The 18,991-nt window shown below is 44.4% G+C and overlaps 1 protein-coding gene across 18 annotated transcripts in view; it reads right to left on the bottom strand.

Moving 5' to 3' along the window:
- banp (BTG3 associated nuclear protein) overlaps positions 1-18,991 on the bottom strand; it is a 392,933-nt gene that overhangs the window by 171,355 nt on the left and 202,587 nt on the right. For 17 of the 18 annotated variants that reach the window (XR_011596362.1, XM_070898117.1, XM_070898113.1 and 14 more), the window contains one exon: positions 4,022-4,159. Coding sequence is in view for 17 of the 18 variants with exons in the window: in XM_070898117.1 (XP_070754218.1) it covers positions 4,022-4,159 (138 nt within the window). In the remaining variant the exon portion in view is untranslated. The remainder of the gene's footprint in view (positions 1-4,021; positions 4,160-18,991) is intronic. The other variant, XM_070898120.1, reaches the window with a different exon arrangement.

Raw genomic sequence — 18,991 nt, 5'->3', positions numbered from 1 at the left:
ACTGTGTGGGAGGGGCCCGAAGCACGCCGCCCCCAGCCCTGGCCGAATGGGCTCACTGGGGCGGTGAAGATCGGACTGTACCTTCCTCCCACAGCTCCTGCTCCCTGCCCCCACCCCACCCCACAGAGACATTGACAGACAGAGAGAGAGAAAGACACTGACAGAGACAGAGACACACACACTGGGAGTGACATGGTGTTGGAGGGCTCCAGGTGCTGCAGTCGGTGAGTAGAAACTTAATTTTTTATTTATTGATTTTTTAATTTTTTTTTTTTAATTTTTTGATTTTTTTGATTGATTTATTGGTTGATTTATTGATTTATCATTTATTATTGATGATGGCTCTTTAAAAGTGAAGTGTTTAATGTTTGTAAACCCCCCTTCCCCCCCCCGCCGCCCCCATCTCTCTTCCTTACGCCTGATTTTCTAAGTGCAGGCAAGGTTTTTCTGAGCGTACAAAAATCTACAGTTACTCCATTCTCAGTTAATTTGGAGTAAGTTTTCGCTGCCTAAACTTGCAAAACAGGCGTAAGTGGCCAGACACGCCCCCTTTTGAAAAAAAAATCTGTTCTAAAATGAAACTGTTCTAACTCACAAGAACTGGAGCAAACTAAATGCCGAGAATTTCAATTTCTAAGATCCTCCATTCTAAACTAGTTGCTCCAAAAAAATAGGAGCAACTCAGGCCGAAACTTGACCCCAATAACTTTTTGACCTATAATATCAATGCGACCATTCAGATTAACTTGGAACCTTCTGGAGGTTAACTTGCAGCAGTCACACAGGCTTTACTTGGTAAATGGATTTTGGTGTACATATCAGAATGTCGAATAATATCAAAATCATTAGGTACAGTTGTATAACATCCTATAATGGGCAGCATGCTACAAATGTTATCTATAAGTAATACTTCCAGGATATAATCATGTTAATTATCTTCAGTTCATCTCAATTTGAATTGTTTGCATCCTTTAGGGATCTCAAGTCTTCTTGGATAATCTTCTTATTGTTCTGATACTAGAAGAATTTTTTATTGTTAATTTTGGCTTTTACAGCCATGCTCAAATTTAGTCCCCTCTTTGCTCCTCTGATGGCCATTTTTTCAATTTTTGGAACATCCTGTATTTTTCCCAGCAGTTTCCTTCATCCTCACCATTGGCATACCATGGCTGCAGTGTGTACCATTTACAGGATGCACTGCAGCAACTCGACAAGGCATCTTCGGCAGCACCTTCTAAGCTCGTGACCTCCACCATCTAGAAGGACAATGGCAGCAGATGCAAGGGAATACCATCACCTTACAGTTCACCTGCAAGTCACACACCATCCTGACCTGGACATATATCGGCATTCCTTCATTGTTGCTCGGCCAAAATCCTAGACCTAACAACACTGTGGGAGCACCTTCACCACATGGACATGGACTGCCATGGTTCAAGAAGGCAGCCTGCAACACCCTCTCAAGGATGTTCAATAAATGCTAACCTTTCCAGCAATGCTCACATCCACAGATACTGTCTGATATGCTGAGCATTTTCTGTTTCTATTTCAGATTTCCAGCATCCTCCGTATTTAGCTTTTGTAGATTGTTCAAGTGTCAGCCTTGGCTCAGTAGTAGTACTCCCACATCTGAGTTAGAAGGTTTGGGTTCAAGTCACACTGCTTTGAGCGCAAAAATCTAGGCTGGCACTTCTGTGTAGTACTGAGGGAGTGCTGCACTGTCAGAGCTGCCAGCTTTCAGATGAGACAATAAATCTGCCCTCTCAAGTGATTGTAAAAGATCCCATGGCACTATTTGAAGTAATGTAGTACCCTTTTTTAAGAAGGGAGAAAGGAATAGGCCGAGTAATTACAGGACTATCAGCCTAACCTCAGTGGTAGAAAAATTATTGGAAAAAATCCTGAAAGGCAGGATAAGTCTACATTTGGAAAGGCAAGGATTAATTAGGGACAGTCAGCACGGATTTCTTAAGGGAAGATTGTGTTTGACTAATCTGATTGAATTTTTTGAGGAGGTAAACAAGAGGGCCGACGAGGGTAGTGTGTATAATATAGTGTATATAGACTTTAGCAAAGCTTTTGATAAAGTCCCACATGGTCGACTGGTCACGAAAGTTAAAGCCCATGGGATCCAGGACAAAGTGGCAAGTTGGATCTGAAATTGGCATAGTGGTAGGAAGCAAAGGGTGATGGTTGATGGATGTTTGTGTGTCTGGAAGGATGTTTCCAGTGGGGTTCCGCAGGGATCAGTACTGATCAGTACTTGCTTTTTGTGGTATATATCAACGATTTAGATTTGAATATAAGGAGTATGATTAAGAACTTTGCAGACGACACCAAAATTGGCTGTGTTAATAATGAAGAGGAAAGTCATGGGCTGCAGGAGGATATCAATCTACTGGTCAGGTGGGCAGAGCAGTGGCAAATGGAATTTAATTCAGAGAAGTGTGAGGTGATGCACTTTGGGAGGACTAATAAGGAAAGGGTATACACATTAAGCAGTAGGCCACTTAATTGTGTAGATGAACAAAGGGACCTTGGAGTGCTTGTCCACAGATCCCTGAAAGTAGCTGGCCAGGTGGATAAGGTGGTTAAGAAGACATACGAAATGCTTGCCTTTATTGGCCGAGGCACAGAATATAAGAGCAGGGAGGTTATGCTTAAATTGAATAATACTTTGGTTAGGCCACAGCTGGAGTATTGCGTGCAGTTCTGGTCACCGTATTATAGGAAGGACGTGATTGCACTCGAGAGGGTACAGAGATTTATTAGGATGCTGCCTGGAATGGAGAATCTTAGTTATGAGGATAGATTGGATAGGCTGGGTTTGGTCTCGTTAGAACCTTGGAGACCTTATTGAGGTGTGCAAAATATTGAGGGGCCTGGATATAGTGGATAGCAAGGCCTATTTTCATTGGTGGAGGGGTCTATTACGAGGAGGCATAGTTTTAAGGTGGTTGGTGGAAGGTTTAGGGGGGATTTGAAGGGGGGGGGGGTTCTTTACGCAAAGGGTTATGGGGTTCTGGAACTCACTGCCTGGAAGAGTGGTGGATGCAGAGACCCTCACCACATTTAAAAGATGGTTGGATGGGCACTTAAAGTGCCGTAACCTGCAGGGTTATGGACCTGGAGCTGGTAATTGGGTTTAGACTGGATAACCTCTTGTTGGCCGGCGCAGATATGATGCTAAGTACTGCAGGGAGTCGAATACGACCAGGGTGATCTTCTGGGCTAGTTTCGATCGCTCAGATGGGTCACAGAGGAATTTTCCCAGATTTTATTTCCCCAAATTGGCCCGGGTTTTTATCTGGTTTTTCCTCTCCCACGAGATCACATGGCTCTGGTTGGGGTGGAGTGTAGAATGTTTCAGTGTAAGGGGTGCCGCAGTTGTGTGGACTGGTTGGGCTGGGTGCTCTTTATCTTTCCACCATTGTTCATAGGTTTATATGTAAACTTTAGGGCTGCTGACCGAGGGCCGTGCGGCTCTTTGTCGGCCAGCGCGGACACGTTAGGCCGAAATGGCCTCCTTCTGCGCTGTAAATTCTTATATTTCTATGTATATAAGAGCAGGGAAATTCTCCTGGGACAATATTTATCACTCAACTAACACCCAAAAATCAGATGATCTGGTTATGTATTTCATTGTTGTTTGTGGGAGTTTGCTGTGCACAAATTGGCTGCCACATTTCCTACATTACAACAATGACTGCATTTCAAAAATACTTCATTATCTGTAAAGTTTTGAGACATCATGGGGTTGTGAAAGGCTTTATATAAATACAATTCATTCTTTTGTTTAAAAGATTAGATCAGAGGTAAGCCAGATGCATATACTGTAATTCACTGTGAACACAAAGGTAAATTCTGCAAACCCATGTTCTCGACGGGGAAGCAGAGTTCAAAGTGAGCATGGACCAAATTTAAGGCTACAACACTGAAATACCAATCTCTAACCCAAGGGTTGATGGAATCTACCTTACGATTTATAAATATTACTGGGGGATATCTTGACAATACTCACTACTTGTTGAACTTGACCATCCTCTCCTATGCGATGAATATGAACTTGCTGAGCATTTGCCAATGCATAGTGGAGTGTTTGTGCTTGGTTCTGTTGTAAATCTCCAGATGATGACACTGATTCTTGCATTCCCCCTTCAACAAAGTGAAACAGAAAGAAAAAAGCATATAAGATCAGCTTTCACATCTATGTGGGACTAAATCAAAAGTATTTGATGTTATTATTTCATATCCAAATTATTTTCTTCATACACATGACTTTTTTGTATTTTGCATTTCCTCCAAATGTCTTGCTTACAAAATTAAATATATGCTTTCAGTACCTTCATCCATCTATTCCATTTATAAATAAATGGATAGCAGCAACCACAGGGTTGACGAATGGGGTATGCTGCTACTCCGAGCTATCAAATTAGTGATATCCTCACACACTATTATCGTTTGCCAATTTATTTTTTACTACTTCCCTCTTTTATCCCAGAGAGTATCATTTTGCCCACGAAAGAAAAAAAATAGGTTAACACTTCGGGCATTGGTTTGCTTATCGTACATCATGGTTTCCTCTCTATCTTAATTTCAACCTCTTTTGAGGCAACTTATTAAACCCCCTCATGATATTAAACGTGCACCCACTCATCAAATTATCACCTTCATTCTTGTCAAATGCAACTGACTTGCTTCTTTCATAATAGACTGCAATATTTTCCTACTCTAGATTTCAAGCTGACAGGCCACAATTCACTCGATCATGCTTCAAAGTTTTTCTAAAATAGGAACATGAGCTATTTACACATCTTTTACTACTCTTGTACTCGGCCAGGCCAACATCCCCAGCACTGAAGCACTGACCACACTTGATCAGCTCCGCTGGGCAGGCCACATTGTTCGCCTGCCTAACACAAGACTCCCAAAGCAAGCGCTCTACTCAGAACTCCTTCACGGAAAACGAGCCAAAGGTGGGCAGAGGAAACATTACAAGGACACCCTCAAAGCCGCCCTGATAAAGTGCAACATCCCCACTGACATCTGGGAGTCCCTGGCCAGAGACCGCCTTAAGTGGAGGAAGTGCATCCGGGAGAGCGTTAAGCACCTCGAGTCTCATCGCTGAGAGCATATAGAACACAAGCGCAGGCAGCGGAAAGAGTATGCGGCAAAGCAGCCCCACCCACCCCTTCCCTCAACGACTTTCTGCCCCACCTGTGACAGAGTCTGTGGTTCTCGTATTGGACTGTTCAGCCACCTAAGAACTCATGCTAAGAGTGGAAGCAAGTCTTCCTCGATTCTGAGGGACTGCCTATGATGATGATGATGATGACTTAATGAGCTGTGAAATATTTCAACCAAAGTTCTCCTTTTTCTACTCTTATTTCCTTCAGCATTTTCAATGCATTCCATCTGGTTCTGTTGCCATCTGATTTTCCTCTTTGCCATTATCCTCCCCTGTTCTCCAGAAGGCGGCGACCAATGTTTGGGTACAGTTTCATAGGGCACTGGCAGCCCTAAGATATCTTACTCAAGTGGCCATTCTTCATGCCTGAGCCAAGACAGTGATGGCTGGCAGGCTATTTGACTATGGCAAAATCACAATCTTGTCCTCACGCAACATTACATATTCACATTCCAGCAGGGGATATCAGACAATGAGCAGGAGTAGAAACCGCAGCTTTTTTTTTCTCTCCCTAGCCCTGTAGCACGGAGGTCAAAGAGCCAAGCTCAATGGTGTCCTTGCCTGACATCCACACATGCACTTGTCAACACCGATGGCTGCATAATGCAAAGGGTTATAAACCACATTTTTCTTCCTCTCCCTTAACCCGGGACCATTGAAGTTAACTGTAGCACCCTTACTGCTCCATTGGCTGAGATCACATCACTTAGCAGAGAGTAGGTATCAATTGCAGGATGTTTCTCATATGTTTGGCACAGTAGCACATCAACTGGTATGCTTACCCCCTGGGACATTCACAATAGCTATTTAATTATGTTGCCATGAACTCTCTTCAACTCCCAGAAGAGTAATATATTAGCATGAATAGAGGATTGGCCAACGAACAGAAAACAGAGAGTAGGGATAAATGGTTCATTCTCGGGTTGGTAATCAGTAACCAGTGGGGTGCAGCAGGGATCAGTGCTGGGACCCCAACTATTTACAATCTATATTAACGACTGGGAGGAAGGGACCAAGTGTAACGTAGCCAAGTTTGCTGACAATACAAAGATGGGAGGAAATGCAATGTGTGAGAAGAACACAAAAAATCTGCAAAAGGTCATAAACAGGCTAAGTGAGTGGGCAAAAATTTGGCAGATGGAGTATAATGTTGGAAAGTGTGAGGTCATGCCCTCTGGCAGAAAAAAAATCAAAGAGCAAGTTATTATTTAAATAGAGAAAGATTGAAAAGTGCTGCAGTACAGCGGGACTTGTGCATGAAACACAAAAGGTTATTATGCAGGTACAGCAAGTGATCAGGATGGCCAATGGAATCTTGGCCTTTATTGCAAAGGAGATGGAGTATAAAAGCAGGGAAGTCTTGCTAAAGTTGTATTGGTGAGGCCACACCTGGAATACTGCGTGCAGTTTTGGTTTCCATATTTACAAAAGGATATACTTGCTTTGGAGGCAGTTCAGAGAAGGTTCACCTGAGATGAGGGGGTTGACTTATGAGGAAAGGTTGAGTAGGTTGGGCCTCTACTCATTGGAATTTAGAAGAATGAGAGGTGATCTTATCGAAACATAAGATTATGAGAGGGCTTGACAAGGTGGATGCAGAGAGGATGTTTTCATTAATAGGGGAGACTAGAGCTAGAGCCCATTTAAAACTGAGATGAGGAAAAATTTCTTCTCTGAGGGTTGTGGATTTGTGGAATTCGCTGCCTCAGAGCGCTGTGGAAGCTGGGACATTGAATAAATTTAAGACAGAAATAGACAGTTTCTTAAACGATAAGGGAAGAAGAGATTATGGAGAGCGGGCAGGGAAGTGGACCCAAGTCCATGATCGGATCAGCCATGATCGTATTAAATGGCGGAGCAGGCTTGAGGGGCCGTATGGCCTACTCCTGTTCCTATTTCTTATGTTCTTATGTTCTAAGGACAATTCTAGCATTTGCTAATGTTAAAATTGCTGTAAAATTATTTAAAGTTTCCAATATTTTTTTCCATCCCCTGCTATCTTACTTCTTGGACCTACAAGAGATCCCTCACTCTATTATTTTACCGCAAACAAGCCTCCAAGTTTATTTTTCCAATATTCGCTTTTCTTCCTGGATTACTTTATTAGCAGCTTTTTATATTTGCTTTTCTATTTTTCCAATTTGCCTCTTGCCAATTGCATGAACTCCACTAAAACATTTGTATTTTTCATTTACCCTATTTTAGATATTTATTTAACTGCACTTCAAAAGTAATTCCTTCACTTCGAAAGATTTCTGAGACATAATAAAGTGTTGTTAATGCCTAGATTTTCTAATCAATTACACCTGATTGTCCAATCCATTACAGCAGATCAGAAAAAAAGTGTAGGGATTTGTAATGCTGCACCTTTGTCAATTTCACGCATTCACAAAACTTTGGTGGGGAATTTGCTGAGTGCAGGAAGTTCCAACCTGATGTATTTTATTTCACAATTTATCTGCTACTTTGACATCAAATAATAGACTAAGTCCTCTCTTTTCACCCTGTTGTAAAATAGTGAACGAAGAAGGAGTCCTATATTTGTCAACCTTTTAGGAATGAAACTCCAGAGGAGGTAGTGGAGCAACTTAATGGGAAAATTAAAGATGGCAAAATTCAATCTCTTCCCCCATTTCTTGGATGACTTCTCTGTGCAAGTACTGTATACACTTGAGAATACAGGAAGATTAGTGAAATAATGTCTCTTTCAGTGCAAAGTACAATAAGGCTGATAATGTGGCAATGCCTCAAGGACTGCTGCCTGCTCGTCACTGCAGGTGCCTATGCACGGTGTGGGTTAATATCTGAACAATAGTGACCACAACATTATACAGTCTCAATTGGCTGATAGAACTGAAAGTAAAAGTACTGAGAATTTACAACTCTTAACAGGTTTCAGAAGAAAAAACTTCACTAAAATGATTTAGAATAGGTAAATTGGCCAATCCTATTAGGTGGTGATGAGATCGATGTAGAATACAAATGGAAAGTTTTTAAGAAGATAAAAAATGTGGAAGACAAATATGTAACCAAAGTCAAAAGAAGGGAGTGTGGCAAGGTAGCTGACTGGTTATATACAAACACAAATAAGCTGTAAATAAAAATGCTTCTCTAAATTAAAGGCATCTAATACTCACTGGAGTTGAGTAAAAGGAACAGCTAAAGAAACCGAAGACTGCTATTAGATCAGCTAAAAGGCTAATAGAAAAGAGAATCGCAGACAATTGCAGAAATAATGGGAAACATTTTTAAGTTGTGTGAAGAGACAGAGAACAGAAAAAATCTATATTAGGTCATTGATGGGTGTTCAAGGACAGGTTACAAAGGACTTACTGGGTATGGTTGAAATATTAAATGAGTACTTTGTATCGGTCTTCACTCCTGAAGGTGATTCTTGACGAGTAGAATTGAACAATTTTAGTAATAAAACTAGTAATGTGAAAATAGATAAAACATATTGTTTTAGATCAAATTTATGGGCTCAATTTTCCCCAATGCCATTTTTTTGGTGTATTTGAAGAGTTACACCCATTTTTTGGGCCCGAATATGCCAAAATAAAACTTGAAAGTTTCCCCTTTGTAATTTTTGAAATTGGCGCCGCGCAGCCTGTTCCTTAGCTTTGCGGATGGAGCCTAAAGTCTGTGCCAAGAAAAGGAGGCCATCCCTTCTGCGCAGGCATGAAAAAAAAGACATTTTCTACGTGACTGGTATGGGTACGCATGCCCAGTACACCTCCCGGTCTGCATTCGGCCATTTTTAAAGAGCCAGTTGTGTGTGAGAACTTTTCTTCTGAGTGGAAAAAAATTAGAGCTACAATATGCAATGCGGCTCAAGGAACAAGAATTTCTCACAGGATGAAGTGGAGGCCCTGGTTACTGTAATTGAGGCCAGATGGCACGAGCTGGACACCAGCAGAGGTCAAATAAAAGTTACACTAAAAGAAATGAAGAAATGCTGGAACCAACTTTCACAAGATTACTGTACAATGTTGACCACCCTGAGGTCCGGAGGCCAATGCAAAAAGAAGTGGCAGGACCTTGGTCAAACAGTTGGTGTGAGTAATATTTTCATTTATTCACTGGAATTGTAATTGTAAATGTGACCATCTGTATGTCCCACCCAGCAGAAAGACACCCTCTCTAAAAAGTTACATTTTCATCTTTGAAGAGGAAGGAGGCCCACAACAAAAGAGAGAACTCTAACAGGAGGAGGCCTGGCAAATCTGCACCCACCGACATCTGTGGAAGAGAGGATTGCGGCTTTGATGGGTCCTGCCTGGAGAAAAACAACCACCACTGCACAAGCTGGGCCCACACTCGAAGAAGAGGGTAAGTCCTGCAAATTCCACAGTCTGGCTCTGCTAAATGTTAAATACCGCGCGGGCTAGCTATCCTTCGATTCATGGGGATGTCTCTGTCAGCTACGCTTTGGTTAATGCAATGTACTATCATTCATCGTGGTCCTTCAAATCAGCCTGCTGCCTGCGCTGTGAGAGCCGACTCATGCCACCCTGTTCCCTCCTCTGTTGTTATATTTTGCAGAACTCGAGGCCAACCCTGATGAGGCTAAAGCCGACGCAGAAGAAGATTCAGACGCGGACGAGCCTAAAGAGAACATCTTCCAATCCGACCTTCCAGACCAAGAGTATGGGGGTGAGGGGGAGGATGAAGCCCCCACTGTTGTACTCACTCTGGAGGAGGCGCTGGTGCCGCCCAATGAAGTGCCAGCCCCTTTCCTGAGTGGTACGAATGTTGGGATATTTCTTGCTTTCACATTATCCAAGGCTGTGGGTTCCAGTGGGGTGCAGCAAGCCACACCCAGGGTGAGGAGGGGAAGGAGAGCTCGACAGTGCTCTCTTGAGATGCAGGATGTAACAGATGTGGTTCAGATGATGGCAAAGAGTGGGGAGAGCATTGACCTTATGTGATCACTCCTGGACACCATCAGTGGGGTGGGTGATAAGGTATCGGGACTGTTGGGAGAAGTAGCAGCACTCTCATGAGAAATGGGAACACTGTCCGGGCACATTAGGGAAGGAATGTTGCAGGCAGTTGAGACGCTGTCAGGGCACAGAAGGGAGTGAATGTCAGCGGTATCTGCTGCAATAAGGGAACACACCCAGACCCCGCGGCCATTGACGGAATCAACTGCCACTCCCACTCCAATTCCCAGACCAACCTCTGAAAAGACCCAAGCCGGGCCTTCCACATTACCGCCCGCCTAAGCCCCCCAACAAGAAGCGTGCATTATCCGAGATGCTCGAAAGAATAAGCTTGGAACCAACCCAAGAAACACTGCGCCATCGCCAGCGGGCAGGCGTGGAGTCACCAAGATCAAATGCAGCGGGTGGTTTTAGAATAAGGTGGAGGAGAGATGGGTGCAACCTTTGTTTGCTGTTGCTGCTGTTGTTGTTGTTACTGTTGTTCTTATGTTATTGTTATTTAACTGTTCTCAAATTAAAAGTTTTTTGTAAGTGATGTAAATTTACAAGTTTAAAAGTTTGTAAGTGATCTTAAAGTTTGTAAGTGATCTTAACTGAATAGTTTTAAGATTGATACAAGAATATTTTTTATTGAAGTTAAATTAAGTACAAACAAGTTTTAACATTTTGAATAAAATATGTATTTTAAATTATAACTGAATCATTTACATTATTTGTTCCATTATTAACACAACACATCATTACGGAACAGGTCCAAACAGTAAACATGGTCCATTTTGAATAGTTGCCGCTGAGCCTTCAGGCAGCAAAGTGTTCACGGATGAGCTGCTGGTGCAAGGCTCGAGCAATCGTTAAAGGGGCAAGATGGCCCGCCCTCTTCCGCCATCGTGCTCCAGGTTCAGGTAGTTGCATGGCTTCCTCATCCTCCTCGTCCTCTGAATCTTCCTGCTCATCATCATCAGCCACTCTCACCTCAGGTGAGTCTTCTACTACCAGCTGCGGTTGCCTCATGATGTCTAAGTTGTGCAGCATGCAGCAGACAACAGTGAACTGACTGACAATCTCAGGGGAGTATTGCAAGTAGCCTCCGGAATGGTCCAGGCATCGGAAACGCTGCTTCAAGATGCCAATGGTACCCTCTCTATTATGCTGCGCGTCGCAATGTGCAACATGTTGTATTCCCGCTCAGCTTCCATCCGGGTTATGTGTCGGGGCATCATGAGCCGGGTGGCGAGGCCGTACACTTTGTCCCCCAGCAGCCAGCTCTGCCCTTCTGGCTGCTGCTGAAACATGGCAGATATAGCACTCTCGCATAGGATGAAAGCTTCATGGGTGCTCCCAGGGTATCTCGCATGAACTGCCATGATGCAATACATATCGTCACAGACAAGCTGCACGTTCACAGAGTGGAAGCCTTTTCTGTTCAGAATCCTCCAAAAGGTGCTTGCAAGGCAATGTGGGTACAATCAATGCAGCCCTGTAGCTTGGGGAAGCCAGCAATCCTGGAGAAGCCCACATTCCTGTGACACATTGCCTTGCCGGTCATGGGGAACTTTATGTCATAATTCCTCCGGGCATACAGTGCAGCAGTCACCTGCCGAATGCAGATATGTGTTGCATGTTGAGAAATGGCGCACACATCCCCAGTTGTGGCCTGGAATGATCCAGAGGAATAAAATAAAAGTGCCGTTGTAACCTTAACTTCAACTGACAAAGCAGTCCTCCTGATGCTTCTAGGATGCAGGTCGCTTTTATTAACTCAAGAGATCTCGGTTACAACTTCATTGCGGAAATGCAGCCTTCTCACACAATCTGCCTCACTCAGGTGCAGATATGAATGCCTGTCTCGATATACCCAATGTGGGTAAGGCCTCCTGCCCGTCATCCTACGTACTCTGAGATTCCTCAGGTGATGCTGTCTAATCAATCTTCTCCTCCGCAGCACCATCATGCAGATGGCTTGTACAAGGTATGGCATTGTCAATATTGCCCCCATAATTAAATTGTAGCTTTGCAACCACCTCAAAACATTAGGACAAGCACTCACACCTCTTCTTCCCCCTCTCTCTCTCTCCAAGGTGGATGCCCTAGTATGAACCACAACCTGGTCTGCGCATGCGCAATAGGCTTGCTTACAATGGGAAGCAAGGCATTCAATGAAGATATTTGGGGCAACAAAGTGTAATGCAATTGCTGAATTTTTGATTTTTTTCAAAGTACCACCCCACCACCGAACCTCTCCTTACCGGGCTCAAGGATCGGCCTGCAGAATTGCCCGGACACATGGGCTCGGCTTTCACCACCCCCACCCCAGGCTTCTTTTGAAGCCGAGCTCCAAGGTCCTGTGTCCGGACGAGGGAGCGATTCTGCCAGCCGATGTTCCGACCCTTGAGCCCGGTGAGGAGAGGAGAGGTGGTGGGGTGGTACTTTGAAAGAAAATCAAAATTCAAGAATTGCATTACACTTCCAGTTTCTCCCTTTTGACTTTCAAAAAATGAAGATTTGTGATGCATATTCTCTGCCTTCTTCACTCCCTCCAAAACTTTGGCTGAAAACAATGGCATCTTTTTGAAATGTGTGCGGATTTTTGCTAAGTGCCCAGAAGGTTTTTTGGGAGTGATCACATACGCCGTCGTAGAAAAAAATGTAAGTTGGCCAAACTTGCTTAAATGTCAAAAACTGCCGCAGACATCAGGTTCCGCCACCTACGACGCAAAAAATCGTAAGCTAAAAAAATCGTACTGAAGTGAATTACGCTGGCGCTGAAACTTTGGGGAAACTTGGAGATTTTTATTTACTCCAAAAAAAAACGGTGCAGATAATTGGGGAAAATTGAGCCCAAGATCTTGAAAATAGATAGAGCAGCCAGGCCAAACAATATCCACCTGAGGGTCCTTAGGGAGATGGTACACATGGCATATTTTTAATAGTTCACTGCACTCTGGAAAGGATCCCATAGACTGAAAGGAGGCTAATGTAGGCCCCATCTTTCAAAAAGGCGACACCATGGACCCGAGTAACTATAGGCCCATTTGTTTGACATCAGTAATAGGAAAGATGCTTGAGAGAAACATTAGGGATGCAATATATGATTGCTTGGATAGCGAGGGACATATTAGGGACACCTAGCATGGCTTCATAAAAAGGTCAGATCTTACAAATCTGATTGTTTTTTTTGAAGAAGTCGCCAAGATGAGGGGAGTCCAGTAGACATTGACTACTCAGACTCCCAAAAAACTTTTGATAGGTACCACACAAAAGGCTTCTCTACAAGATTGAAGCCTCTGTATTAGTGGTAATATATTGAGCTGGATAGAGAACTGGCTGGAAGGACATAGGAAAAAAGTAGTCATAGATGGATTTGAGACCAGTCATCAGTGGCGTACCGCTGGAAACGGTGTTGGAACCGTTGCTTTTTACGAATTTTATTAATGATCTAGATATAGGTGTTGGGGACACAATCTGCAAATTTGCAAATGATACTAAGATTTGTGCCAGTGTTAAGACTGTAGACAATGCTCAATGGCTTCAGGCAGATGGGCTGTTGGGAGAATGGGCTCAAGGCTGGCAAATGGATGTTTAATTTGGAAAAGTGCATGTTATACATGTGGGCTGGGAGAATGCTCAACATACATACACCCTTCAGGGAAAAGCATAAAAGGTGGAGAAAGAAAGAGTGCATTCTAGTGCATACATCTCTAAGGGTACATGAGCAATGCCATGAAGCGATAGCTAGAGCAAATAGGGTGTTGGGGTGCATTCACATAGCAACTGATTGAGACAAGGCACACTATTTTGACCTTGTACAAGACCTTGGTCAGAGCATCATTTGGAATTTTTTTTAATTCATTCTGGGATGTGGGCATCGCTGGCAAGACCCATCCCTAATTGCCCTTGAGAAGGTGGTGGTGAACCGCCTTCTTGAACCGCTCCAGTCCTTGTGGTGAAGGAACTCCCACAGTGCTGTACAAGAAGGAGTTCCAGGATTTTGACCCAGCAACGATGAAAGAACGGTGATATACTTGCAAATCAGGATGGTGTGTAATTTGGAGGGGAACTTGCAGGTGATGGTGCTCCCATGCACTTGCTGCCCTTATGTGGTAGAGGTCATGGGTTTGGGAGGTGCTGCAGAAGAAACCTTGGCGAATTGCTGCAGTACATCTTGTAGATGGTACACTGCAGCCACGGTGATGGAGTAAGTGAATGTTGATGGTGGTGGATGGGATGCCAGTTTTGGTCTCCTCAAATGGTGGGTGATATTAAGGCTTTGGGAAGTGTGCAGAGAAGGACCTATAGACTAATTTCAAGTGTTGTTATCAAGATAGGCTAAAAGAGTTGAGAGTCTACACTTCAGAGAAATATAGGTCGGAATTTTCCTGGGTGGTAGCGGCCGCGAACGGTAGCGAGTGTAGTGGGAAAATTGTTATTTTTGACAGCAGGTCGGGAACCCGCTTTCATCTCGCTCCCACGCCCCTTTCCCCCAGGCGCATCTGTCATCGCAGCGCTGACCCGACTGGCAGCAGCAGAGGACCCAATTGAGATGATGATCTGCTAGTTTACAGGCACTTAAGAGCTTTATTGCACTTACTTTTTTCAATTGCCCTGCATGGCCACGGGATTCACGCAGCTCGGGAACCATGAGCGTCACCTTGAGGCGGGAGTTCTGTGGCCGTTGCTCCAGCTGATTACTTGACAGTAAAAGCTCCCACCTGACAAAATGATCACTTTCCTCACGCAGAAGCTGTTGCTCAATCCATTTCCAGCACAGATTCTGCAGGCTACAAGTGTTTCCAGCAAAGTCTCCATCCAGTGATACCTCATTAGAAGAACTCTCATCATTGATAGAATGCTTCTGTCATCTGTACTTCACCTGCCATCTATTCTATCAACATAGGTGCCATTTATACTGTCTCATCTTGGTCCTCAGAATTGGACAACGATGAGCCCCAACACCAGCAGCACCAACAACACCAACCTTCTCCGCAATTACCTGGTGCTGCACAGGAAAAAGGTATCAACACCCGAGCACATTGCTGTCCGGGAGGCTAGGGATGGCCTCATCATGACCAGATTTAGTTAACTTTATGTTGTACACACATGTGGCTGCCACATGATGCGTCAGGTTGGCACCACCCCACACCAACACCATAAAGCATCCAGACAATGACCAAGCATTCCTTTCACACTCATCATCCAATGCAGGGATACAGTTATGTCTCACCATTCACTGCAACTCACTAAGTCACTTCCAAAGAAGCACACAAATCTGTCCAAGACCAGAAAGTGTTGAAAATAAATAATTTTTGTTCGACACCACATTAACAGAAACTTTACATAAAAATTGAATAAAACACCCAAGTGGCTACCCTTATGTGTTAGTTGGTATGATTGCACTAGGATGAGGGTGACTGTGAGGGGTGGCTAGTGATATGGGAATGTGATAATGTAGATAGAGAGGGATGGATGGAGGTCCAAGGTATGTTGGTGGGAGTAAGGATGTGCAGGAGTCGGCTAGGGAAGGCAGAGTAATGGGGATGTGACGAGGGGCACAGCAGGATGCAGTTGAGTGTGACATTGTACTAATGTTTCATAGAAACATAGAAAATAGGTGCAGGAGTAAGCCATTCGGCCCTTCGAGCCTGCACCACCATTCAATATGATCATGGCTGATCATTCACCTCAGTACCCCTTTCCCGCTTTCTCACCATACTCCTTGATCCCTTTAGCCGTAAGGGCCACATCTAACTCCCTCTTGAATATATCCAATGAACTGGCATCAACGAATCTCTGCGGCAGGGAATTCCACAGGTTAACAACTCTCTGAGTGAAGAAGTTTCTCCTCATCTCAGTCTTAAATGGCCTACCCCTTATCCTAAGACTGTGACCCCCTGGTTCTGGACTTGCCCAACATCGGGAACATTCTTCCCGCATCTAACCTGTCCCGTCCCGTCAGAATCTTATACGTTTCTATAAGATCCCCTCTCATCCTTCTAAACTCCAGTGTATAAAGGCCCAGTTGATCCAGTCTCTCCTTATATGTCAGTCCAGCCATCCCTGGAATCAGTCTGATGAACCTTCGCTGCACTCCCTCAATAGCAAGAATGTCCTTCCTCAGATTAGACCACCAAAACTGAACACAATATTCCAGTTGAGGCCTCACCAAGGCCCTGTACAATTGCAGTAATACCTCCTTGCTCCTATACTCAAATTCCCTAGCTATGAAGGCCAACATGCCATTTGCCTTCTTCACCACCTGCTGCACCTGCATGCCAACTTTCAATGTCTGATGAACCATGACACCCAGGTCTCGTTGCACCTCCCCTTTTCCTAACCTGCCGCCATTCAGATAATATTCTGCCTTCGTGTTTTTGCCACCAAAGTGGATAACCTCACATTTATCCACATTATGCTGCATCTGCCATGCATTTGCCCACTCTCCTAACTTGTCCAAATCACCCTGCAGCCTCTTAGCATCCTCCTCACAGCTCACACCGCCACCCAGTTTAGTGTCATCTGCAAACTTGGAGATATTACCTTCAATTCCTTCATCCAAATCATTAATGTATTTTGTGAAGAGCTGGGGTCCCAGCACTGAGCCCTGCGGTACTCCACTAGTTACTGCCTCACATTCCTAAAATGACCCGTTTATCCCGACTCTCTGCTTCCTGCCTGCCAACCAATTCTCTATCCACGCCAGTACATTACCCCCAATACCATGTGCCTTGATCTTGTACACCAACCTCTTATGTGGTACCTTGTCAAAGGCCCTTTGAAAGTCCAAATACACCACATCCACTGGTTCTCCCTTGTCCACTCTACGAGTTACATCCTCAAAAAATTCCAAAAGATTGGTCAAGCATGATTTCCCTTTCATAAATCCATGCTGACTTGGAACAATCCTGTCACCGCTTTCCAAATGCGCTGCTATTTCATCCTTAATAATTGATTCCAACATTTTCCCCCACTACTGATGTCAGGCTAACCGGTCTATAATTACCCATTTTCTCTCTCCCTCCTTTTTTAAAAAGTGGTGTTACATTATAGCTACCCTCCAGTCCATAGGAACTGATCCAGAGTCGATAGACTGTTGGAAAATGATTACCAATGCATCCACTATTTCTAGGGCCACCTCCTTAAGTACTCTGGGATGCAGACAATCAGGCCCTGGGGATTTATCGGCCTTCAATTTCCCCAACACAATTTCCCGCCTAATAAGGATATCCTTCAGATCCTCCTTCTCACTTGACTCTCGGTCCCCTAGTACATCCGGAAGGTCATTTGTGTCTTCCTTCGTGAAGACAGAACCCAAAGTATTTGTTCAATTGGTCTGCCATTTCTTTGTTCCCCTGATCAAATGGAAAAGAAGAGAATCTCCTTGCATGCTCTGACTCCCTCCATAAGCATATTGTCAGTGTTTGGAGAACTCTAATGCTGTAGTGCACTGTCAGCACTATGCAAGGTGAAACTTCAAATGCTATGTGGTTCCTTCAAAGATCCCAGCTGAAAACACACCATGAATGACATCACCAGACCCGCTCCATCTTATTGGGTCGCGCAACGTGCTGGGTGGGCTTAATAGGCCCCATTAAGGCGTTCATTTTCAAAAGCAGAATGGAGCCAGTAGCGGGGTCGGGACCCGACATGACCACTGCCCGTGCTGGACTCGCCAAGGTAAAGAAAATTCTGGCCAAAGCCTTAGGAGTGATCTAATTGAGATTTATAAGATAATGAAGGAAACAGATTGTGTTCCAGTTCACAGTTTGTTCCAATTATATAGTTTAGGGAGGACCAAGGGTCACAATTTTAAGTTATATTAGACCAGATCTAGGTTAGATATCAGGAGGTGGTTCTTTGCTCTGGAACAGGCTGTTCTCTCATGCAGTTTCGCTGAATTCCTTCAAGTGAGAGCTGGACTTGTTTCTGGCAGAAGCAGACATCACCTCATATGAAAGGTAGATACTGCTGTGAATTCAGGGCCAGAGTGATCTCCTGGACTAGTTTTGATTACTTAGCTGAGTCGAGAGGAATTTCCCAGATTTTTTCCCCCAATTTGGCCTGTGTTTTTAATCTTTTTTTTGCCTTTCCCAGGAGATCACATAGTTTTGGGTGGAGTGGAGAGTGTATATTTTGTCACAATTGTGTGGGATAGGCTGGATGGACCAGAAGGTCTTTACCTATCCAGCAGATGTTTAGTGTAAGGCCCATGCTTTCATATGCCTATATCCTGGAGTTCAGCCTCAGAACGTGCGCAGACACAGGCATCCTCCACGTACTGCAGCTCAACGACAAAGGTTGGGGTGATCTTGGACCTGACCTGGAGGCGGCGTAGGTTAAACAGCTTCCCACTGTTTCTGTAGTTTAGTTCCACTCCAGCAGGGAGCTTGTTGATTGTGAGGTGGAGCATGGCGGCGAAGAAGATTGAGAAGAGGGTTGGGAGTGATGACGCAGCCCTGTTTGACCCTGGTCCGAATGTGTATTGGGTCTGTCATGGATCCGTTGGTGAGGATCACGGCCTGCATGTTGTCGTGAAGCAGGCGAAGGATGCTGACAAACTTTTGGGAACATCCGTAAAACAAAGGTCCTCCACCAGCCTGGCCCGCTGCACAGCACTGCCGTCCAATCATCAAGATTCACAGCGCAACCTTCGACAACGTGGACCATTTCCCATATCTCGGGAGCCTCTTATCAGCAAAGGCAGACATTGATGCGGAGATTCAACATCGCCTCCAGTGCGCCTGTGCAGCCTTCGGCCGTCTGAGGAAAAGAGTGTTTAAAGACCTGGCCCTCAAATCTACCACCAAGCTCATGGTCTACAGGGCTGTAGTAATACCCACCCTCCTGTATGGATCTGAGGCATGGA

This window comes from Pristiophorus japonicus, chromosome 13 (assembly GCF_044704955.1).
Source record: "Pristiophorus japonicus isolate sPriJap1 chromosome 13, sPriJap1.hap1, whole genome shotgun sequence".
Lineage (NCBI taxonomy): Eukaryota > Metazoa > Chordata > Chondrichthyes > Pristiophoridae > Pristiophorus > Pristiophorus japonicus.
Note: the sequence above shows the minus strand (reverse complement) of the source record. Positions and strands in the feature narration are given on the sequence as shown.